This window comes from Astatotilapia calliptera, chromosome 3 (genome assembly GCF_900246225.1).
Source record: "Astatotilapia calliptera chromosome 3, fAstCal1.2, whole genome shotgun sequence".
Taxonomy (NCBI): domain Eukaryota; kingdom Metazoa; phylum Chordata; class Actinopteri; order Cichliformes; family Cichlidae; genus Astatotilapia; species Astatotilapia calliptera.
In genome coordinates, this window is record NC_039304.1 from 23,226,662 (window position 1) to 23,252,198 (window position 25,537).

General features: G+C 41.2%; 3 protein-coding genes and 1 long non-coding RNA gene across 4 annotated transcripts; all 4 read left to right on the plus strand.

Annotated features, from left to right (window-relative positions):
* Positions 1-663: 663 nt before the first annotated feature.
* LOC113018987 (uncharacterized) lies at positions 664-1,575 on the plus strand. Its single transcript, XR_003271900.1, has 3 exons — positions 664-801; positions 923-1,022; positions 1,357-1,575. It is a non-coding gene; the product is annotated as an uncharacterized LOC113018987 (long non-coding RNA).
* Positions 1,576-1,678: 103 nt separating this feature from the next.
* On the plus strand, positions 1,679-3,030 carry LOC113018985 (butyrophilin subfamily 1 member A1-like). The gene is made up of 4 exons (XM_026162451.1): positions 1,679-1,695; positions 1,934-2,215; positions 2,330-2,443; positions 2,795-3,030. Exons 2-4 carry the CDS (start codon positions 1,954-1,956, stop codon positions 3,013-3,015), a joined length of 597 nt encoding a protein of 198 aa, XP_026018236.1. The 5' UTR covers positions 1,679-1,695; positions 1,934-1,953; the 3' UTR covers positions 3,016-3,030.
* A 1,332-nt stretch (positions 3,031-4,362) lies between these two features.
* Positions 4,363-10,096, plus strand: LOC113018983 (butyrophilin subfamily 1 member A1-like). The gene is made up of 5 exons (XM_026162448.1): positions 4,363-4,504; positions 6,814-6,906; positions 8,193-8,474; positions 8,589-8,702; positions 9,561-10,096. The coding sequence occupies exons 2-5, from the start codon at positions 6,828-6,830 to the stop codon at positions 9,785-9,787; spliced, it is 702 nt and encodes a 233-aa protein (XP_026018233.1). The 5' UTR covers positions 4,363-4,504; positions 6,814-6,827; the 3' UTR covers positions 9,788-10,096.
* Positions 10,097-22,578: 12,482 nt separating this feature from the next.
* On the plus strand, positions 22,579-24,815 carry LOC113018984 (uncharacterized). The gene is made up of 4 exons (XM_026162450.1): positions 22,579-22,711; positions 23,415-23,768; positions 24,106-24,198; positions 24,290-24,815. Exons 1-4 carry the CDS (start codon positions 22,645-22,647, stop codon positions 24,376-24,378), a joined length of 603 nt encoding a protein of 200 aa, XP_026018235.1. The 5' UTR covers positions 22,579-22,644; the 3' UTR covers positions 24,379-24,815.
* Positions 24,816-25,537: the final 722 nt, after the last annotated feature.

A 25,537-nucleotide genomic window follows, 5' to 3' on the forward strand; every position in this document is an offset into this window, starting at 1 on the left:
GTTTCAGAAAACCAAAAAAAAAAACTGTGACAGAAAGTGGTTTGAGCATTTCGCTCAAGATCACATTCATGAATTTCCACTGTTGTCTAATGCCACTTAGCTTGCGTGAGTAAACACCCACCACTAGAGTTGTATGAAGACTACGGGTGAAGTCAGTGAGTGTTTGGAGAGAGACTCCAGTTTTTACCAGGTTTTGAATTTCGCACCATTTTGTAGAATTGACCTTAATGGATTAGTCTGTACCATTTTGTGTCCACATTGTTAGACTTTGTTGAAGAGTTGTTGACTCTCCTTCTGAGGAGTTACTAGAAAACTGCAGTGAGAGACAGTTGTTGCTCAGTATTGCTCTGTTAGACCCAAACAGACAAAAGAAAATCTGAAAAGCATAAAAACTTACAAAAATCTGAACGATCTCATTTAACCAAATGAGTGTAAATAAGCCAATCCTCAAATCCAATCAGCCATGAAAACCCAGAAGTACACGTAGAGGCGTAGGAGCTGTCACCTGTACTTTCTGATATTTTAAAGGGTTTAGAAAAAGCTACGTTACAAAACACATTGTTGTCTTGGTTTCTTTGACAGAGAAAATAGTAACAGGAAGCTTGCTTTTCTTTTTAATTTTCACAGTAATGAGCAATGCTCTTCAGGAGCTCAGTTTGATCTTCACACAAACCCTCAGCTTTCTCTGCTGCTGTGGGAACAGGAAGCAGGTGAAGAAGAGCACCAGAGAGGAAATCTGTACAGAAAGTCTTTGAACAAAGAAGAAATTATTTCCAGTGTCTCCAAAAGTGTTTCTTTGAGGTATTTTTTTTTCTAATTTGAGCTTTCATATTTAAGACTGTAATGTTTAATGTTTCAGAGGATTGTGCTGGTGCTTCCTGTAAGACAGAGATAAAGAGCATTTGTTTTTGTTAATTTTCAGAGGTGAATCATGGCTCTTTATCAGATTTCTGGACTTTTTACACTTCGACTCTCATCCTTCATTAATGCTGCCCTGTCTCTAACTCTTCTCTTCTGCAGAGGTAAGTTTAGAGGCATAACACACCATTACAGGCTGAAAACACATGTTCATCTTCAGATTATGAAAGAGTCGAGCCCTGGTCATGTACACAGAGAGACTCTTTACACAATAAAAAACACAGAAAAATGGGACCAAATTACTAACATAATGGTACAAATGTAATTTATTTGCATTGTTGTTGCTCTTTGTGTCATTTACTCTCTGAGTTTAAATAAAGAACAGACTCTTTTAGACTTCATCATTGCAGAGATCCATCCATGTCTGAGGTGTTGCTTCAATCAGCCTTTCATCTGAATCCTACAGGAGTAAATCAAATCTGATGTGTTTCTTTGCAGGTTATTCTCAGGAAGCTCCAACAAAGCAAATAGTGGCTCTCCTGGGTGATGATGTTGTTTTACCCTGTTTCCTGAAAACTCCTGTGGATGCTTCACAGCTGCAGCTGGAGTGGGCGAGAACTCACCTGACACCAGGATTTATCTACATGTGGGAGAAAAATAAAGAAAATGTGGAGTTGAAACAGCCGTCGTACATTGGAAGAACCTCCCTGTCCTTTTATAAACCGGAGCATGGAAACATCTCACTGACTCTCTCTAAAGTACAGCTGTCTGATCAAGGACCGTACAGATGTCTCATTCCAAAGCTGGGTCAAAGGTCATATGTTCATCTTATTGTTGGTAAGATTATTTTATTTAACTTTATTATGACTAATTCCTACTGTCAAAGTTTATTAGCACAAAAGAATCTTTTAAAATTTTTCTGGAATATGTGACATTATTTGTCTTTTCAAAGTCTTTTCAAATAATTCAAAGTTACGATATTGATAATCTCACACACAGTTAGTAGATATCCAAATGTTCTCTTGTAAATTGAGTGCAGCAGATTACTGTGATTTCTCTCGTCTCCCTTCATCAGGGTCAGCATCTACACCCGTCATGAAGGTGATGTCAAATGTCAGCAGCAGGGTGGTGTTACAGTGTGAGTCTGCAGGCTGGTATCCAGAGCCTGAGCTGCTGTGGTTGGACGGTGAGGGAAACCTCCTCTCTGCTGGACCTACAGAGACCCTCAGAGGTCCTGATGACCTCTATACTGTCAGCAGCAGAGTGACTGTGGAGAAGAGACACAGCAACAACATCACCTGCAGAGTCCAACAGAGGAACACCAACCAGAGCAGAGAGACACACATACATGTTCCAGGTAATAATGACTCACAGTCAGAAACTATGTCATTATTTCACCCTCATCATGTGCAGTTTGAACCAAATCAGAACTAGTTCTACAAAAATAACTTGTATTTCTTTATCTTTTAAGGCTCTGCTGTCAGGAAGGAACCATCGGCCACTTTCATCATCGTGATAGTTGGCCTGCTGTGGATTTGTACCGTTGTCACTGTCGTGTGGAATTTCATACCATCAAAAAAACCTGGTGCGTCGCACGTTTGTTTCCCGTCTCATTAATAATCAGACAATGTTTTTTGACACTGCGGATTTATGATACTCAGCTGAAATAACTAAGCAGAGTGTCACCTTTGTTCCACTCTATAAAAGTCTTTGATAACAACCAAACACATTCAATTCAATTTTATTTATACAGCACCAAATCACAACAACAGTCACCTCAAGGTGCTTTATATTGTAAAGTAGACCCTACAATAATACATAGAGAAAAACACAACAGTCATATGACCCCTATGAGCAAATGCTTTGGTGACAGTGGGGAGGAAAAACTCCCTTTTAATAGGAAGAATCCTCCTTATTCTGTCATTTCTGTGTGCAGACCCCAAAGAGATTGAAACTGAGAAGAAAACAACAAAACAAAAATGGACCAGAGCTCCTGCTGACAACACTGAGATCATAGCAATAAAAGCAGTGCCGCCATCAGAACAGCTGGAAGACGACACATCTGCTGCTGAGGAGATCAAAGAAGACGAGAAGGAAAAGAAACAGAAGAAACAGAAGTACAGAATAAGTGGTTCAAAGAAAAAAGCTCAAATTTGACGACCGTTTGTCTTAAAAACAGAACTTTAGCTCTCATGCTGCATCCAATGTTTCGAGGAGCTGACGCCATAACATGCATGACGTGAGACACAGAAGACTCCAAACATGTTTGACACTCTGTTTCTGTGCTCACCGTCACTTCATCATCACATGACGGAAAACATCAAACTTGTGATGTGTTCAGGAGTTTTCATCTATGAGGGAACTGCAGTGACGTCACAGAAAAAACTAAAAACCCTGCAGTTTGTTTCGCAGCACTTCCAGACTCACACACTGCATCGTGTGGTAAAGGCTTTACCCACTGGAGGGAACCACAGATCTGACTGTTGTGATAAAGCAGAGTGCACGTCAGCCTGTGGGTCACTTTTAAAGAGGAAGTTCAGAAATGTAAAATGAGTCATGTGACCTTCCTTATGCGTTTGCTTCTTTGAGTCTGTCAGCTACCTCCGCATTATCTGGAGGATGTTAGGAAGTTAATGATTGTTGCGACTCAACAGACGGACGTGCTTTCAGCTTTTCTAGTGTGTTATTTTCCTCATGTGTGTCATTGCCTTCAGTTTACATCCATGTTTATCGACCATCCAGTTTCATGTTGTGCTTTGTGCTGCACAACTGATGAAGTTCAGAATCACATTTATTTAAGTTTGTGCACAAACCAGTGTCACAGCTTATAACTGAGGTGTGAGGGGTCGGCAGCAAGCTTCCACTTTCCACTGCAGAAAGACTTCAGATTGTTTGGAAGTGACCTTACAACCTTTCTCAGAGTGAAGAGCAACAGCCTGGCTTTGATTAGATTCATGTAGTGTCTTTGAAAAGTGTACAACATAATGAAATGAAGTTTAGCATCTAATCCAAAGTGTAAACTATGTGTGTAGATGTATTTGTATATACAATATACACACACACACACACACACACCAATTACAAGATGTACAGTATTTGCATGCAATATTAAAATACGCGGTGTGTATGATGTCCATGTGTACAGGGCTTTAGTTTTGCAGTTTTACTTTCAGTTCAGCAGAATGTTAAGCTGGATCTAAAACTCTGGTGTGATTACAGCGAGGGCGATCAGAGTGTGACGCACGCTGGGTCACTCTCACAGGTAACAGACTCACAGTGTAAGACAGAGACGGCGATCACTGGATTTGATGGTTTTATTATCAGACACAAAACACACTGATCAGTAAGTGTGTCATCTGTGAGATTTGTGACCTGCAGCAGTCTCTGTTAGTAACGCTTCACAGTTTGTGTAATCTGAAGCCAGACTGTGCAGTTAAGACAAGTAAAAACTTGTTTCATTCAGAATCTGATGCCAACTTACCAGAGCATCCAGTTTGACCACAGCAGAGCCCAAAGACGATGACGTGCTGCCTTTCTGCTGTTTTTTTTATCTCTGCTGAGCTCCAGCAAACTCTCATAACGACTTTATAACGACCGATTTACTGTAAAACTCAGGACAACAGGAGTTACAGTCTGCACCACTGCGGTAAGCCTTTTTTAATATATAATAATGTGTCTGTGTGTCTCTGTTTCGCTGTAGAGTTCCTGGTGAGTGTGATGGTGCACGTCCAGCTTTAGCAGACCGATGAACAGGTGAACACAGCGGACATGTTTCAGCATTAGCAGCATCATAAACAAACATGTTCTAAAAACGATATTTAAATATGAATTATGGTCTTAACAACAAATTTTCTCTTATAAAGTCAGACTTTCTGTCCACATTACTTTGATTTTTACTAGAAGTAATTTGTCAAAAAGACACAAAACACAGAACTGTTTCTTTTTCCAGATATTTTTCTTTTATTGGCGTTCTGAATAACACACAAACCCACCCTATAAAACCACCCTGTTGCTTTACAGAGCGTCCTGGGGTGGAGTCAGATTCCCACGCTTACGTTGTTATTTTTGCTCGTCTTGGTTCAAATTGTTTCTACTGATTGAAGGTGGATCAGGTTTGTTTATTTGACCTAAAATCATGCAAAGAAATCACGTTATACAGAGTACACACTTGCCTGTGTCGGACTGTGACATCATTGTTAACACGAGCCACGATCCTTGATCCGAGCTCATGAGGTCGTCATTAAATTAAAAGCAACTCTAACTATGCACATCTTACATTTACATTTGTTAAAGTTACACTTACACTCTGTGGTCTCGCTTCATGTTGTGTCAGTGTGATATTGTGGAAACACCTAAGTGGACATTAAATGTTTCCATATGTAGGCTTACTGATACAAGATGCAAACTGGTGTCCCTCTGTGCTCACGTGCAATATGAGCACAGACTGTTTTACATTTGTTTGTTTTTTATTATCATTATTAATGTGAGATTAATCAGCTCTGTCTGTTTGATAGTCCACCGTTCACAGGTTTCAAGATGCGTTATCTTCAAACTTTGCCACAATAAACTAGGCCTTCAGGGTCATGAGTAGCTAGGCTGGCTAAACATTTAAACCTTGACCTTTATTGTTCTTGCACCCAAAGTCAAAGTTAACCTTGGAAAATTATTTCAAGAAACCATCTTGAGTAATATATCATATGAAAAGGCGTGGAGAGAGCCATACGACACACTTTTTAGTTTTTTCAATTTGATGCCCTACAACATCCCAGTGACACCATAACAGGCTGATGTCTGCCTTTCACTCTCTGGGTGGAGGTCTGTGATGAAAACAGAAGCATTAGGGCAAGGTGTGAAAGACAGATGCTAATGTGTTCTATGGCAAAGAATAAAAGCATGAAAGATGTGTGTCTAAGTTAATTTGATCCATTTATTAATTAATTTAAGCAGTCACCTCAACGCACTTTATATTGTGAGGTATAGACTCTACAATAATACAGAGAAACCCCGGCAATCCACTATGAGCAAGCACTTGGTGACAGGGAGAAGAAGAAAACCTGTTGTAGAAGCAGACTCAGGGAGGGACGACCAATCATATATGACATATTTTAGTCATATTTCGATGACTAAAGAAAGACATAAAATATGTTCTCATCAGTCCATGTTGAACTTTATTTTGAACTTATATTCATATGAAGATAAGTTCATATTGAATCAAAAATAAAACAGGGTTTGTGCATCATGTAACCTCTGAGACTGTGGGGTTTCAGGCCCAGTGTTGATGTCTAAGCGAGGGTCTGAAACCTTTCCATTGCTGGAAACATGTCACAGTTCTGATTATAATATTTACAGACAGTTTCAGCCTCCGTTCTGCGGCAGATTGCAGTTAAGTGTTGAGAGAGAGGAATGAAAATTAACACCTAAGTGGACAAGTTCAAGTATCTCAACGTTCTATTTATAGCAGTGCAGTGAGAGTGGATCGACAGACTGGTGCAGCGTCTGCAGAGATGTGGCCTGAGAGAAAACTGTAAGCTGTTGGTTTACTGGTCGGTCAACATTCCTAACCTCACCCAGGAGTGACATTTCAGAAACAAACAACTTTAAAATGTGTTTGAGCGCTCACTTAGCGAAAGTTCAGACACGTGTTGTTGTGTTTACTTCAATCATTTTGTTTGAACTGACAAAAAAATTTCCCAAATCTCTGATGAATAATTTTGATCATATCTTTTCATTAAATGCAGTAATGATGATCTTTTGAATGACCTTTATTTTGTTTTGTTTTTTATAAAGACTGAACATCACTCATTAAAAAATAGAAAACAAATTTAGAATGGACGTAAAAGGGAAGTTTTTTTTTCTAGAAATAACTATATTACCGAATCAGTTTCACAATATCAGACCGTTAGCATGCTTCACTGAGAGCTGAAGAGAGTAAAAGCCTTTTGTTTTGACTTTCAGATAAGAAGCGAAGGATGTCTCTTCAGGAGATCTTCTGGAGACCGTCAGCTGTCACTTCTGTTTTGGTGCTTCTAACACTTCTCTTCTGCAGAGGTAAACCTCTGATGTTCCTGTACACTATCTCAGACACTTGGTTGTGCTCATTCCCAGCTTGTACCTTACCTCATGTTGCTATGTGTCAGATAGTCTCTGGGACACCTTGGGGCAGCCTGTAGCTCTGGTCCTGTTGGCTGTGGTAGAGTCTTAGCTCTATGGATCTGATCTTAGGGCCTCTTCTTGTGCTGCCATGATCAGAGCCTCTGTACAGTCCTGTAAGGTGGTCTTTTCCAACCACTGGTAGGATTTCTTGATACCAGCCATTTCCTCAATCTGTCGATGGTACATCCCATGCAGGTGTTTGGTCGTCCATGACAGTTTCTGTCCTGTTCCTCCTCATTGTCCTCTTCAGCTAGCTGATGGAGTCTTGAAGCAGCTGATCTCAGGGGGGCTTTTTCCTGATGTATTCATGGATTGTTCGTGTTTAATCCTGGATTGTGGTTCTGCCACATGAATTCTCACCATTTCTCTGTTGCTCATAGAGCACCAGGATGCTGGACTTTGGGTGGAATCCTGCACGCATAATAATCTGTATCTGTCTTTACATCAGTCACATCTATCTTCTCATGTGATGATTTTGTTACTGCAGCTGAGTATCTTATGACTGTTATGAAATAGTATGTATAAAACATGTCAGGTCCTGATGCTGTCCAGCTCTTCATTCTGGAGACTCATTGTTAGTTGTCTGCATTTCTGATGTTGACTGACTCTCTGTGGTCTACTCTTAGGTCCACCACCCACTTGCTGTTAGTGTTGTGTGATGTGCCCTTCTCCCAGATGTTCTTGCAGACCTTGTTCTAGTCTTCTCTTGAAGCTGAGAGTACACCTTGGACTAATATTTGGAGAGCAGCCTATTTACTCTCCAGGCCTCTGCTTCTCTGGCATATCTCTTCAGCCTCAAACGAGTGAACAGACCTGTGAGCAGTTGTTTGGCACTTTTCAGAATCTCAGTCATGAACATCTTGCTCTTCATCATATCATCCAGGACCCGTCTTATAAAGCTCTACGGAGTGGAGAAGTTTCAGTGTGTGAGACAAAAACTGGCTTTTTTTTTGCATATGAACCCTAAAAGACCAATTCTGCTGGAGGCGTAACACAAGGTAACAATGGTAATATTTTTATTTTAAAAAATGGATTTTACTAATTATAGAAGCATCTAGAGACATCAAACTCTTTTTTTACTGTGAAGAATGAGGTGAAATTAAAGAAAAAGCTTTGAAAAAGGTCTATCCAATTACCCTGCATGCAATGGCTCAGTGGTTTCTCTCGTCTCCCTTCCTCAGGGTCAGTCTCTACACCCGTCATAAAGGTGATGTCAAATGACAGCAGCAGGGTGGTGTTACAGTGTGAGTCTGCAGGCTGGTATCCAGAGCCTGAGCTGCTGTGGTTGGACGGTGAGGGAAACCTCCTCTCTGCTGGACCTACAGAGACCCTCAGAGGTCCTGATGACCTCTATACTGTCAGCAGCAGAGTGACTGTGGAGAAGAGACACAGCAACAACATCACCTGCAGAGTCCAACAGAGGAACACCAACCAGAGCAGAGAGACACACATACATGTTCCAGGTAATAATGACTCACATTCACAAACTATTTTATTATTTCACCCTCATCATGTGCAGTTTGAACCAAATCAGAGCTAGTTTTACAGGAATAACTTGTATTTCTTTATCTTTTAAGGCTCTGCTGTCAGGAAGGAACCATCGGCCACTTTCATCATCGTGATCATTGGCCTGCTGTACGTTGGCGCTGCTATCGCTTTCGTTTGGAATTTCATGCTATCAAAAAAACCTGGTGCGTCACACGTTTGTTTCCCTTCTCTATATTTTCTGGAGTTTCAAAGGCTGAATTTCTGAGACTAAATTGAGCACAGTGTCAGCTTTGTTTCCCTTTATAGGAGTCTGAATATGTTCGTTCATGGACAGTAATGCTGCTCTGGACTTTGGAAATTAACAAGTGATCATTTCAGCATTATCTTACCTGAATGAATATTTTATTCTCACACTGCTCAGTTTCCAGTTTATGATTGCTCAGTATTTTTACACTGTGGTTCAGGGATGAATGTAACATTACAGGATCTTGCAAAGAAAAGCGTCTGGACTTCTTTAAGGCCCCACCTTGCATGATAAGGTGGGGCCAGGTTTCACAATGAACTCACCCAAAACTCTGGCTGATTGGAGCCCACACCCAGTTTCACACCTTGGCTCAGGCGATTAGAGGATCATCAGGGGGTCCTTTTGTCCCTCTGTGGGGGATACTCCCACTAGGTTTATATCTGGGACTCTCCACCATTTGACCTTAGAACTGAAGAAGCTTCTCGGATGAGAGGTGAAACGTCTTCAAGCAACTTAAAGAAGTCCAGACGCTTTTCTTTGCAAGCTTCTTTGACTATGATGACCTGGATGACTGAGAACCTTCACAGACATTACAGGATCTTAACCAGCAGGAGGGACCAGAGGGAGTGTCAGTGGGGTTAAACAGGAATATAAATCAACAAACGCATGATAATTGCTCTGACTAATGCGTACTTTTATTTTAATGTTCCAACACAGTTACAGGTATTTTATGGTCACATAAAAATTTCAATAGGAAAGCTGTATTCAAACACACAAACACATGTATATGTATGACACTTTTCCTTTCTGTGTTTAGACACCAAGGTGAATGAAACTGAGCTGAAAACAATGACACAAAAACGCAGCAGAGCTCGTGGTGACGACACCGAGAACAAAGAAATAAAAGAAGAGCCGCCATCAGAACAGCTGGAAGACGACACATCTGCTGTTGACATGAGTGAGGTGATCAAAGAGGGCGAGGAAAACCAGGAAACAGAGACTCAGAGTACGGCACAGTCAGCCTTAACCAGCAGTGAAAACTAAAGAACAAGAAGCTCTCTGAGAGCACAAACCTCAGGCAGCTCGCTGTTTGTGCAGTGCTTACTTTTAAGCAAGAATAGTGTATTTTTATATAACATTACACTGGAGTAGGATAATAAGTATGTGAAAATAAATGGACATTAATGACTTGAACTTATTATGTAATATTGTACTGCATTATATTTATAACTAACTCATTCATTCTCCTGACAATACTTTAAAGATTTAACACATTTTGGGGTCAACGTGAAAGAAAGACAGATGTGAAATGTAAAAGTGAGGTCAGAGGTCAAAACTGACATCCTATTTTAAATGTACACACTGGTACCTCTTCTCCGTTCTGTATTTGTATTAGCACTGCGCCCAAGCCTACAGGGCTTGCATCTGCTATGACTCTGGTTGGGGCTTCTTTGTCAAAATAGGCTAGGGTACCTGCTCTGGCTAACTCAGTCTTTAGTCTTTCAAATGCTTGCTTTTGTTCTGGCCCGAATGTAAACATAGTTTCTTTTCGAGTTAAACGTCTTAGTGGTTCAGAGAGTGTAGCAAACTGTGGTATGAACCTGCTACTGAAGCCTACCAGTCCAAGAAAGCTTCTCACCTCAGTAGCATTCTTCGGTTCTCGGGCTTCCACCACAGCTCTCACTCTTTCTTCAGTCGGGCCAATGCCTTTCTGTGTCAGCAGTATTCCCATGAACACGAGTCTGTCCATGTTGAACTGACACTTCTCTGAGTTTAGTGTCAGGCCACAGTCAGAGAGTCTCTTCATCACAGCATGCAGGCGCTTATCATGTGTTTCTTGGTCTGGCGCGTGTATGATTACGTCATCTGAGATGTTCTCAACTCCTTCAATGCCAGCTAGTGCATTGGCAATCTCATGCTGATATTGCTCACTAGCTGATGAGACTCCAAATATTAGCCTTTTGTACCGGTATACTCCGTTGTGCACTGCAAATGTAGTTATCTCTCTTGACTCCGGGGTAAGCTCTAGTTGATGGTATCCCCACTTGAGATCGAGTTTGGTGAAGATTGCAGAGCCGTTTAGTCCTTGCAAGATTTCATCCACAGTGGGTATGGGGTATCTTTCCCTGATTATTGCCTCATTTGCTTTTCTCATGTCTAAGCACATTCTGATATCTTTGTCACATTTCTTTGGGAGTACCACTACAGGATTTACCCAAGGTGTAGGTCCTTCTACACGTTCTATAATGTCCATGTCAATTAGTTCATTGATCTTTTTCTCCACTGCATCCCTCAAATGATAAGGTATGCGCCTCAGTGGCTGTGCTACTGGTTTCACATTTGGATCAATGTACAGGCTGATCTGTTTGGTGTTTAGTTTTCCTACTCCTTTGAACACTTTTGGATACTTTTCTTTAAGAGTGTGCTTTAAATCTGTGACAGCCGCCACATTTTCACCTATTTTCAACACTCCTAACTTTATGGCAGTCTTTTTCCCCAGGAGTGGTTCACCATTACCTCTAATCACAATAAATTCAGCCTCTTCAGTCCTGTCACCAATCTTGATTTCACATCTGAATGCGCCTTTAACCGTGAGTGCCTGTGCTGAGGAATATGCATATAAATTCCTCTGCTCTTTGGGTACATATGAGTGACATTTTATCTTTTCAGCTTTTAGCTTTTCCCATATGTTTTCTCCCATCACATTACTTGTAGCTCCAGAGTCAACTAACATTTTCAACTCTATTCCCCCAACAGAAAAGGTAAGTTTCTCAGGTATATTATCATCATTTACAGTAAATGCATAATCATCTTGTTCAACAGCATTCACATTTTGTTTCTTTTGTCTTTTTGTACGACACATTTTTGAAAAGTGGTCCTTACCATTACACTTGTGACATGTTTGTCCTCGTGCTGGGCATTTGGGATCTTTGCCCATGTGGTCAGTATAACCACACCTGTAACACTGTCTTTCTGTTTTATTATCATCTTTCATTTTTCCTTTTGGTCTGTTGTTCTTCTCTTTCTTTGCTGTAAAAATCCGGCTGACCGTGTCCTCTCCTTTCTTTTCCCCGGTGACGCTCATCGCCGCCATCTGCTCCTCCACACGTTCACAGTGTGAAGCCACCTCTAACGTGCGATTTAGAGTTAAGCCTGGACCCTCCTCAAGCAGCTTTCTCCGTACATATTCAGAAGTGCATTTACTCAGGATAGCGTCCCGTATCTGGTTATCATTGTCAGCTTGAAAGTCACAGTCTTTTGCAGCTCGCCTCAAACGTGTACAAAATTGTTGCACAGTCTCACCTGGTGTTTGGGACAATTTGTGGAAAGTTTGGCGTGCGTATGCTGCATTCACTTGAGGAACAAAGTAAGTGTTGAGCGCAGTCACCGCAGCGCTGTAATCCTTTGCCTCTCCCGTCTGTGGTAGAGTGGAGAAGACGTCCTGCACGTCCTGTCCGGCCATGTGCAGTAGAAGAGCGCGTCTCCGCTGTCTGATCGCGTCTGTAGCATCATCCGTCAAAATAAGACCTTTCCCATCAGCAAACAACTCGAAGGATGTTAACCAGCGCGTCCATCTCGGTCCGAGCGTAGCTGGATCCGTGTAGCAGGCGAACGATTGAATACCCGACTTTTCCATGTTAGCCCAAAAGTTTTTTTTTTCTCGCTAACACCGTGCCGCCGCTGGGTCTACTTCTCACAAAAACAAATCCAGGTCCGTGTCGTCCTCGTCGCCATTGTTGTATGCTCACCTTATTACTAAATTAGGCAGAGCACTCTGAATTGAATCAGGACATAAAGCACGGTCTTTATGTTGCTTTATTGAACACTGTCCATCTTACAACTAGCCACTTAACGGGGCTCCCTTCCGACAACAACCACGTCCCGTTCAAAGGTCATCACCTTAAGACATAGCCATATCAATACATGACACTGGCGGATGTGAATAAGCTGAAATGACTGTTATCAGCTGTGCTGTGTTGCCCGTCACTAACAGTGTGACAGCTGTCAGTGAGTTACTTTAAAACCGGAAGAAGCTTAAAACAAGAAGATTGTCAGGCAGGTTCTGACTGTGTGAAGCGACTGCTCTTAGCTTAGAGGTTTGTTTATAACAGACACGATAGAGATGATTCACCGAGCAGGTCTATGATGCGGTTATAAGTCGTGTGTTTGTCAGAGGGGAGAAAGAGCAGAGTTAGAAAAACACAACGTCCGGTGAGCCGAAACTAAAAGACTGTTTATTGACCCGGAGTGATGCAGACTGCCCGCCCACATGCTGCTGCTGACAACACGTTCCCACAAACCTGCCTCGCTTTACGACGTGATGACTCAGGAACAGTGTTGGTCAAGTTACTTGAAAAAAGTAATCAGTAACTAATTACTGATTACTCCCCCCAAAAAGTAATCCCGTTACTTTACGGATTACTTATTTTCAAAAGTAATTAATTACTTAGTTACTTAGTTACTTTTTAAAAACACGATTTACAACCTGAAGAGGTGATAAAGTGATAGATCTTTGAGCCCAATTCTACTTTTTCTACATAATCCATCATACAAAATGTAATCAAATGGAAAAGTCTCTTTTTTTAACTTGTTTTATCAGTTTTAATCTTTTAACTTTATGCATCAAGCAAAACATTTAATTATATGCAACATTCTCTGACTTGAATAAATTAGTTTAACATTTAAACCTATTTTCTACACATTCCAGCACATAAAATAAAATATTTTTTGTGTTTTCACTCACTCTTTCAAACAGATGCAAGTAAAACACAGCAGAAAATAAAGTCAAAGACTCAGCGGTCCTTTTGCTCTATTTTCACCTGTAAAGCAGGAGCAGGGTAGGCGGAGGGTTACCCTGGTGTAGGTGTGCTGCGGTCAGTTGAAGAATCCGCGCGAGTGTCTCTGTGAGTTTCCCATCACGTCGTAGCTACTCGGTGCTTGCTCGGAAGTTTAGGGGTTTTTTTCGCTGTAAAAAGAAGTTTTCTTCCCACGCACGATGGACACTGTTGGGGGAAAACTCTGTAAAAGACCCAGGAGAAATAAAGACACAATGAGACAAAGTTACTTTCTTTATCAAACGTGTACACGGGTGAGCTGCTAAGGACAACTCACACCATGCACAGTGGCTTGGTAATTTTTATAGGAAAGACAGTGAGAACAGGATAAGAAAATACAAAACAAATAAAATAAACAACTCCATATGTGGCGCTAGTCTCGTCAGCAGAGAGCTGGGAGAAGGCTGTGAGAGATAAAACAATCTAAAACAATATGTCCCAGAAACAAGATGTCTTTGCTGGGAAAGTCTAAAAAGATCATTCTAAACTAATCTAACCATAGGCAAAGGGCAGACAAAAGGCATCTTTGTACATTTAAAAGAAGGTAAAGAAACATAGAATCATTTTTCCTGTAACATTCCCTCCTGTTTTAACTTATTTTAAATGTGTACAACAATTGTCTATGAAGGTTATTTATCAAGTATCTTAGGCAATTTTTTTAATTTCCAAAATTTTCAAAATGTCAGCATAGCAGAAATGGCAGTCATTTGGTCTAAAGAATAAAACAAAAGAAAATAATAAAAAGAAAAACATAGTAAATGAAAATCATAGTAAATGAAATAACAAGTGGAATAAAGAAGAAAAAAATAATAAAACTACAAAAAATAAAGGATAAAAACCTTATATTTTAAAACGAAAACTTTATAAAAAATAAAAGGATGAAAAGTAAAATGAAAACTTTATATTTAAAAATGATGAAAACCTAATATGTAAAATGAAAACTTCAAAAAATACAAGGATGAAAACCTTATATTTAAAATGATGCAAACCTTAATTTGAAAACTTTATATGTAAAATAATGAAAACTTTATGTTTAAAACTGAAGACTTCAAAAAATAAAAGCATGAAAACTTGCATAACCTACTAATGTTTTAATCAGTGCATGATCACTTGACAAGTCATTTTTAATCACCACGTCATTTATTAGCAGCTAGTACAAGTTCTCTTCTAACAGAATTGCAACGGGATGTTGTTCTTCTTCAGGCACAGCAACATAAGCAGTCATTGTAGTTGTTATCATCTGTGAAATCATTACTCTTAGGCATGGCAACACACACAACACTAATATGAGCAGTGCTATCATGATGAGACCTAGAAGAAAAAATGGCTTTGCTACAGCAGCCAGCCATGAACCGCTGAACAGCCAGTCAAGCCAGCCTTGTGCTGTAGCTGCTCCAGGTGTGTGGTCAGTGACATATTTTTGCAGAGCGGTCAAATTCTGCAAAGCTTCATAAATGTCTCCTCCAGTTTCGTATCCATCAGGGATAAAAGTGCAACATGTTTCCCCGATCAGCTTGCAAACTCCTCCTTGTGATGCTGTTAGCAGGTCTAGTGTCAGTCTGTTCTGCAGCACCATCGTTCTGATGGCCTGCTGTTCTCCTGCTAAGGCAGTTCCCAGGGTCCTAGTCAAGTTGATGTGTCGTAGCAGAGCATATCGGTTGATTTCCACATGATCCCGCACCTTGGCAACTCCAATGCCGGGGATCAAGCTCTGTAAGAATTTCACTCCTCCTCCCCAGATGCGAAACTCTCCCGGCACTCCAGTGTCCACGGTAATGCCGAAAGAATTGGGGGAGGCGATGTCCACTTCACGTCTCTGCCGGCTGCTTGGGTGATGTGCAACACTTTGCATGAAGAAAACGTGATCTGATAATTCCACCAGGGCGCACAGACCTCCCCAACCTTCAGGGAGTGACAGATAAGCCTTGTTGCCACATAGGAAGTACCAGTCAGCCAAAACTCTGGTTCCTCTGCTGCTGGGTGCCGTCCGTGCACATCCTGTCTGGTACTGAGTCTTTGTTTGTAGTGGCATTCGGTAGCTGTAGTCGGAGCGACAGTTTAGGCCCATCAGCGTCGTGTTACTGGCACAGGTGGCGTTGATTGAACAGGCCATACACTTCCTCTCGTTCCTTGGTGGGCAGAAAGTGTATATGTGCTTACATAGGTGAGTAGGCAGCTCCCCCACTGCCCGCGAGCCATTGTTCATCACACATACTGGCAGTTGTGATGCGTTCAGTTTGTTCAGTAGAATTACATCAGGCAGTGGGTCTGAGACTTGGGGCCAGGTCAGTAGGTAGGTCTGTCCGGAACAGTTCACATTTGTGAGTGATGATGACCTCCAGGTTGCCTTTGCTGGGATGCTGTAGTTGGCTTTGGACCAAAGAGTACCGTAGCCTGGATGTGTTGCCAGGCCCAACAGACACCAACTGCGATCTTCAGGTATGCTGTACGGCCACAGGCCAGACGTCTGTGAGGATAGGGGCATATGGGTACATGCATAGCAGTCAGTTTTGTTATTCAAATGAGCTGTAGTGTTCATAAAGTGCCACCAGAAGTTAGTGGCGTAGCCATGGGGAAACTTGGTGTACTTTCCTTTGTCATACAGTGTCTGCCTTTTCTCCATATAGCGTGACTTGTTGTCCCTCATGGAAGCAAAGGTGAGGAGCCCGGCCAGGGTCAGGGCCGCTGCAGTTATTAGGAGCCACCACCTCATGACAACAGGACACACCCTCCTGTCGTGAGTAGACCCCCCGGCCAGAAAGGCTGTTCCCTCCACCGGGCGAGATCACAACAATTGGGCGAGCCTGTGTCGACTGAGTTTAGATGGCTTCACTTACTCGCCTGCAGTGACTCTGATGGATCCAGGATGGTCGTTCCGCAATTTTGCAAGCGGTGGGCGTGGTGAGGAGAACCTGGTATGGCCCCTCCCACCTGGGTGTGCTCCAGTTTTTCCTTTGGAGCACCTTGATCAGAACCCAGTCACCGGGCTTTAGTCTGCAAGACACTGGAGAAACATCATCAGGTTGTTGATTATGTACAACGATCTCTTTGTTTTCCAACAGCTTAGACATCCACTCTGCTAATGTGTTTTCTCTGATTGCTTTGTCTATTGGTTGACTGGTAATAGGCAGTGGAAACGGCCTGCCATGAATGATTTCAAATGGAGTTAGTTTATGGGAGCCTTGTGTTAAGCGCATCCACATTTTCACTAAACCCAAACATTCAGGCCACGGCCTTCCTGTTTCTGCCATGCATTTCCTGAGCCTTTGTTTTATAGTGCCGTTAGTTCTCTCTACAAGGCCTGCGCTCTGAGGGTGATAAGCACAGTGGTGTTTTATGCTGAAACCGAGTGCTTCAGAGACCTTAGTGATGACATCATTTACAAAATGAGTGCCGTTGTCTGACCGTATCAAAGCTGGGATGCCATATGTGGGTATGAAGTGATTGCACAGGCACTTTGCTACTGAAATTGCATCTGCCTTTTTCACTGGATAGATTTCCGGCCACTTTGAGAACACGTCTATAACCACTAGGGCGTATTTTGACTCTTGGCATTCATTTAGCTCAATAAAGTCCATACGGATTGTGTGAAAAAGATAAGGTGGTGTGGGAAAACGGCCTCTTTTATATTATTTTTTGTTTGACACGTCATGCACGTTCTGACAAATTGTTTTGCTGAGGTTTCAAAATTTACAGTGTAGAATTTACAGTGTAGAAATGAGAGTTGACAATACAGGTCATTCCCCCCGATGACAAATGCGTACAGCCATGAGTCACTAATTCCGCCATCTTGTGGAGCGATTTTGGCAGCACTGGCTTGCCATAACACATCATTAAATCGTTTGTCAGAACTGCACCGTGTTTTAGCCATTTTGCCTGCTCTGCTGTGCTTGCTGCTTTTTGTTCATTTTTCAACACATCCAGTGGAATCTGATGTGTGTTTACTGCCATCAATGTGATGTTTGCCTGTTGTGCCGCCTATTTTGCTGCTCTGTCAGCAAAATTGTTGCCTGTAGTAATGAAAGAGTCAGTAGGCGTTGTAAGAGGTTGGCATGCTGGTTTGCCAGTTGGTGTAATCATTCCTCTGGTTTTCCAGATTTTTTGCAAAATGATGCACAGCAGAGAAAACATACTGGCTGTCTATATAAATGGTTATTTGTTTATCTTTGTGTATTTCACATGCGCAACAATCTCGTGTGAAGTGACCTTCCTCTCCACGGTTCTAGCAGGCGTTGTCTCTATGTTATCTGCTGTTTCTGCGTGGCTGTCTGCAGCCTTGGTGTTTGTGACTTTGCTCGCCTCTCTGTTCCTGATAGCCACCTGCGAATTAGTGTTTTAGTCTGTTGTCAACAGTCAGCCTTATTTTTAAGTTACAGAATGCTTCTCCCTTTTTTTGTTTTTTGTTTTTTTTTGTCTGGGAGAATAGATGCAACTCTACATTTTCACTTAAGGCAGTTTTAGATAATTTCTAGTTCTTCAAACAATGCATGGATCTCACACATTTCAAACTTTCAAGTTACGGTTGTTTCCCATTTATACAAATATATATATATTTAACTTTGCATTGCTCACAGCTCATAGCTCACAGCTCTAAACCTAGGCATTTTTCAATCATATGCCTAATCACTATGTGTCACTGTGATTCTCAAGTATGGTCACAAGTTCGTTTAAATTCATTTCCAAAACCAACAAAATAATCAAACAAAAACAAAAAACATAAACGTGTCAGGACACAAAAGAAAAAAGAAAAATGCTGCCACCCGAACAAGGCAGAAGTCTGCATATGTTGGCTTTTAATAGCATGCAGCTTGTAACATAGTAGACTAATGTGCCTGCGTTAATTCAGTTCCATATTATTGTGTGAAGTTGCACGGGGTTGGGAGTGGTTTTGTGTGTGTGTCACATTTTTGGTGAGCCAATGGCTGGAATGAGGTTGGACTAATTAGAGGCAGGTGTACTTGATTGCACTGATACACTGGTCTACTTATAGCCCACACTACAACCACTGCTGTTTTGTTTTGTCTCTCTGTGCAGGTATGTAATGTGATGAAATCAGATATGTTTGGGATGGATTGGTTTTGCGCTATGAATTTTATATTAAGTGTGTCGTTTTGTCTCTCTGTGCAGTCCAGGGCCTATTATATGCCACAGCCTAAAGGCAGCTGGGTTGCAGAGGCTTGAGTGACCACTGACTATATGCTTGCAGGGTGGTGGGTCTCCAAGTACAACTTCTAACCCTGTTAAAGGCAACATGTGGAGTGCAACTTGGCCGTGTGTCATAGCTGTCTCTGGCCTTGGGACTGTGTGTTTTTATACAATTCATAAGTGGGACACTGGACTGTTTTATCTTTTGTCTCTTGATATATTTTTCGTCAATAAATTATCTTTTAGAATTTTATTGACTGACATCTTTTTGCCCATGACTGAGACGGTTGGTCAGACCTACAGTCTTTCTTTGGGTGTGTTACAGCAGCTTCTGCTCTAAAAGAAACAAATAAATAAAAAGAAAAGAAAATGTGGAACATGCTCATCAGCTTAGCAGTGTCTACATATTTAATTCAGCTTCTCAATCCTGTAGTTTTAGCTGTTGTCTACAGGGTTTTGCTTATTGGTTGTTATTATAGGTGTGCTCTATATCTCAGCAATGTGTCATTCTAGGATGATAAGTTTCAAGCTGGTCAAGTGCCTCTATGCACTTCATTAGTTTAGTTATTCTCCGTATTGTCTTCATCTCACATGTCATTACACTGAGTTTCAGCAAACCTTAAGCTTGATGCAGACTACTGCTTAACAATTATCCACCTCACATCATAACCGATTAAGGTGCCTCTTCATATTAATATTATGTCATTGTTCATATTATACCCTTTGTGTTATATAACAGCAATAGCATATTATAATATTTTGTCAGTGTGTACCACTATACTACTCCTGAGCCAATTTGTTAGTTAGATCATCTTATTCGGCAAACAGATAATTTAGAATTCATCCAATCTGCGGTCACATTTGTTCTCTCTGTTGCATGGCGGACCAGGCAGTTCTATTATAATGTATTATTTATATTTTATTTTGTATCCATCAAGGGCTTCAGATGACCTGCAGAATCATCCTTTTCCCAGGGTGGAGACAGTTACCTTTTCACACACTGTCCTTGGCTGAACAATGACACAGCCTTAATATACCTTATTAAAATATTTTCGTGTGAATTATTTGCTTTATATTCATTTTATACATGCTGGGCATGGTCATCATGTCAACTGTGTTTCATTGTTAATATCACTTTACAGGTTGTTATCCTTGCTATTATTAATTTCAAATACTCTAAAGATAATTTCTACTGTAATTTTCCCTTCATCTTTATTTCGTACTTTTTATATTTATATCTACTCAGTGGGGTCTGTTTTCAACCCTTTTAAACTACAAACTACTTTGATCTCTAGTTTTCACTTAATAAGGGATTATTAAGTTCTTCCTGATATGGGTGTTGCTGCAGGAGTGAGTGATGGTTTACTAAAAGGATTGTGGGAACTGCACAGTGTCTCGTCTTCTGGTTTTACTAAACTGGCAGTTGAGTTCTGTTCTTCTGACTGTTTATATTTTGTTTTCTTAAATCTCTCAGTTTACAGACACTGTTTTTGTCCGGCGTCTGGACTTTTCTTTTCTCACCACTGCTCGTCAGCAGGAGTGAGTTTTAATTTCACTTGCTTGATTACCCATCTTATTTATGTATGTACTTATTTTTGTTTAAGTAATATATACACAATACAGCTGCTATCATCTTCGCTGGTATTAGAGACGAGAGTGGTTGCTCACACGCCCTTCTACTTTCGGACTATTTCCAAAAGCGGTGTGAACTTTACGAGACGGAACTCGACCGTTCTCTCAACTCACCAGCACGTCAGTGAATAGCAGTAAAAGAAAAACACAGTAGGAGCAGCTCAGTCTCTTATTGGACCGTGAAAATTCAGCTTGTTCCGTTAGTTACAACAATACACACACACACATTCACATTCACAGCTTCGACGCGCGCGACCGGAACCCTTATAATAAGGGGAGCTCCCAGAGCTACTTACTCCCTAGACCCAGTCTAGACCCAGCTGGGGGAGCTACCCAGAGCTCCAAAGCTACCAGTCGACGAGCTCCCAGAGCTACCAGTCGACGAGCTACTTCCGCTATTTTAAATTCCCTGAATTCAAAATGCGCTTTTACGCAAGATTGTGTCAGTGTGTCTGTATCTACCTGGTCGGTGTCGCGGGGTCTGGTCCACCTCGATCGGGTCCCACCACCGTGGGTCGCTTTCTAAGACGTTGGCCAAGACCCGAATTTAACGCTCTTGGTCTTTTTCCACACACCTGGTGTGTGGGCTGTCGACAGGCGAACAACGTGGACTGGTCACGGAGATGGGACACGATGGAGGTGATCCGGCTGTCGAAGGACCAAGAAATGTTGGGGGAAAACTCTGTAAAAGACCCAGGAGAAATAAAGACACAATGAGACAAAGTTACTTTCTTTATCAAACGTGTACACGGGTGAGCTGCTAAGGACAACTCACACCATGCACAGTGGCTTGGTAATTTTTATAGGAAAGACAGTGAGAACAGGATAAGAAAATACAAAACAAATAAAATAAACAACTCCATATGTGGCGCTAGTCTCGTCAGCAGAGAGCTGGGAGAAGGCTGTGAGAGATAAAACAATCTAAAACAATATGTCCCAGAAACAAGATGTCTTTGCTGGGAAAGTCTAAAAAGATCATTCTAAACTAATCTAACCATAGGCAAAGGGCAGACAAAAGGCATCTTTGTACATTTAAAAGAAGGTAAAGAAACATAGAATCATTTTTCCTGTAACAGACACTAATGTTTTTGTCACTTTTTATGGAATCAAACTCAAAGTAAGGTCAGTACTTCCACACTTTAAACGCTGCACGCTCATACTCTCTCCCGCACTCGATATATTATCCATTGTTGATCTGCACACAGCTTCTGTCACCAACGTCGCACTTGCTTACGTCACTGTCATGAGACATTCTCGCAAAAAAAATCACGGTTTTAGTAACGCAGTAACGCAGCGTTCCTACGGGAAAGTAACGGTAATCTAATTACCGATTTTGCAATAGTAATCCCTTACTTTACTCGTTACTTGAAAAAAGTAATCAGATTACAGTAACGCGTTACTTGTAACGCGTTACTGCCCATCTCTGCTCAGGAATGAGCTCAGACTGCCCACATAACTCATTGGGTAATAATTGTTGGGTTTACTCCGTATCAACTTAACATAACAGCGCAGTGGTCACAAACTGTTTGCCTACAATTAACTCATTCACTGCCATTGACGTCTATAGACGTCAATGGCAGTCAACGTAAGTTGAACTGAAGCCCACCAGCAGTAAAAGTAGACCTGCAAGGAGGTGCAGGGTTTGCGCACGTATGGGATTGCGCAGTGAGACAAAAATGTGGTGCAAGTCTTGTTGTGTTTCACTGCCAGCCATTTGAAAATAGCTGGCAGTGAATGAGTTAATGACACACCTGACGCCGATTACGTGCGTCTACCTTAAATACCTTTACATGATCAAAACAGAAAAAGGTGACCTCTAGCGACCGCATAAGGTATTAACCCAAGAATGGCTCCTACACTTCCCTGTTCAGAATAAATAAAAGCAGATTTATGATGGTTTGTGGGGATTTCTAAAGCATGTTCCTGCAAATTGTCTCTGTATGCTGCTCACTGATGTTCTGACTGTGTTGTATTTTTCTGATTTCGGTTTAGCTAGAATAAGTTTTTAGAAATATTTAGGTGTTGCTAAATAAATCTCTTAAATCTAGTAGATTTCTGTTGGTGGTTGTTGTTGTTGCTCTCAGCCACCAGCTAACATTAGTAGTTGGTCAGTATCGTAGCTGCTGAACTAAATTTTATTTGTCATGTCGTCTTGTAGTAAAAGTGTAAATATAAACTGAGCAGCATGTCTGTGTGTTGAGATGTAACAGTTATATTTTTGTCTGCAGCCTGAATGTGAAGAAGAGGAAGAAGATCTGGATCCCCACAGACTGTTAAGAAGATGACATCATGGATTTCATTCCTTTCCTTGTGGTCCCACTGTGGACTTCAATTCTTCACTTGGATTTTGTTAAAGGTAAATAACGTTTCTATTACGTTCTAGTTCATTGGATTAGCACAGACTCTGTGTTTACCTTATTTACTGTATTTCCATGAATGTTGGCACACATTTCAATAAACCACTGCATCCATTTCACATTTTCCTACAAAGAATTGAAAGCAATGAAATGCAGCTCAATACTTCCACAACTTTGTATTCACTCTTTGTATTGCTCTTCTTTGCAGAATGTGTTTATACGTGTTTCCCCACACTTACACAATATATCATATATGGAAGTATAATGGGACAATACATTATATAAACACATATATAACGTTTGATAATACTGTTTGATATATGAGAGCCTTAATTTAACAGAGTATTGTGAGAGACTTTGATATTTTGCCTTTCATATATAAGTAATGTGGGGAATGCAGAATAGTTTATGCTTGCTCAGGGAAGCTTATTTCAGATAATCTAATTCAATGTTATTTATTGTCAGTTTACTTTTGGTCGAATATGTGTGATTCCCAAATATTATACATTTTGTTTGTAATGAGTGTCAATGTTGATTTATTATAGTCAAACCAAGTTTGTATCAGCAAACAACATTATTTTCAATGTCTTTGAAATTTCACATGTATGTCAGTAATGTACAATATGGACAGGCATGTGTCAGGAAAGTAAAGTTTGATGTTGTATAAAGTTGTGTGTCTGCTCCTCTCTGTCTCCTCAACAGGATCATTTGTAGTGGATGTGACACAGAGCTCCTATCAGGCAGAGGAGAACCACAACATCACACTGGAGTGGACGTTCACCACCAAACCAGACACGTCCATCTCAGCACTGAAGATCCGCTGTAGCCTGATAACTGATCAGAAACCCTTAACTCTGTATTTTCTTCGTGATGGTGTCGAGTTCTCAGAGGATGAAGAGTTTTCAGGACGAGTCCAGAGTGACAAAGACGCCCTCAGAGAAGGACGAATCAGACTCCAGCTGTCCAGACTCAGGACTGAGGACTCGGGTCTGTACCTGTGTGAGGTGGACACAGGTTATGGCCACGGCTACAACAGCTGCAGAGTCACGGTCTCTGGTAAGACGATTCATTTATACACATGTGATCACTGTGATCTTAGTCTGGAACCTGAGATAAGAATGTTCTTATAAATCTAACATCAAACGAGAAGATTTTTGGTCTCTTTGATAGTTCCCACAGCTGTCGTGGATGTTTGTTTGTTTGTTTTCTACAGACATACATATAGTTGTGTTCAGAAGTTTTACACACACATCATCACAGGCTTGAAATTGATGGTAATTTTGAGCTTTTAATTGTTTCTTTGAACTCAACAGCATTCGTCTTTATATTATATTAGTCTTTATATCATTTTTATCAACCGATTATGACTCAAATTATTTTTGTGGTTTTCTAGATGCAAACTTCACTAAATCCTCGACAATGAAGATACCACTGCTTTCCAGAAGCCTCCAAACTCCAGATCCTCAGGACACGATTCCAACAAATGGTGAGAAAACAGTCCAACTCTTCTCTGCATCATCCCTGTTTGGGGGTTTTTGTGTATTACTTTGTGTAACTTCTTGTCTTTTCTACTTCAGCAGGTCGATCCAGGGTCGCTGTGGTTCTTCTCATCACTTTTATATCGGCTGTTGCTGGTCTTATTGTATATTTTTGCTGCCATCATTAGCATCAAACTGTAAGTAAGAAAGAAACAAACACAAACTTGTTGTTGCTTCTTGTGCCGTCAAAATGAGTCATTATTCTTCTTCTTTCAGCAGAAGCATCCAGAGGAGGATGAGACAGGAACAGAAACACTACCAGTCTAGCTGCCTTGCTCAAAGGAACATTAGTGTGAATGAAGCTGAGCGTGTTAGAGATATACCTTTGCTTGATCTTTAGTCATGTTGGGGATTTAAACCCGCAACTGCAGGGGCACACTCAGGACGCTAAAATCTCGTGGAGAGACTGAGCTGAATCCCAGAGTCCTCCAAACTTCAAGAAACAGAAAATGGATCCAACCTTTCTCTTCATCATTTCTGTTTTTGCGTTAAAATTGATCTTTTTGGCGGGGGGTTACTCTTTTACATAAGAATAAAGGAGACCATTAATGCAACAGGAACTATATATTGCCTCGTGTGTTTTCTGTTGCTTTACTTACTGCCCTGAATTGTGCTGTCTCTTTCAGACACCTGTGTTTATTTTGTCAACCCTTTTTCATTCAGATTTTTTTTTTTTTGGCTTTCTGGACTCTGGGAGTTTTTGGGGGGATATAAAGTATCTGAATCAATGTTTCTGATTCTGAATATTGGGAGCAGGACCACGCCTCCAAACACACTCCTTCCAGTTCTCATCTGTATAGGTTCCCCCAGTTCTACAAGTTGTTCGTTCTCATTCATGTGCCCCATCCTCCCTCCCCTTTTCAATTCTTTAACTTCTTCACTTCTATTTAATACAGGGGTGTAACTCCAGGCCTCGAGGGCCGGTGTCCTGCAGGTTTTAGATGTGTCCTTGATCCAACACAGCTGATTTAAATGGCTAAATTACCTCCTCAACATGTCTTGTAGTTCTCCAGAGGCCTGGTAATGAACTAATCATTTGATTCAGGTGTGTTGTGTTATCCCAGGGTGAAATCTAAAACCTGCAGGACACCGGCCCTCGAGGCCTGGTGTTCCCCACTCCTGATTTAGTACATGGGGATCTGCCAGACCCAGGAGCCCTGCCAATCCTCTTTGAGGCCTTTCCCAAATTGTAGCTCTATTCATGGCCAAGCCATTCACCTTAACCTACTAAAAAATGACAGCCGTCAGTGAGTGTGTGACGATCCATAGGCAGACACTGATAATGAC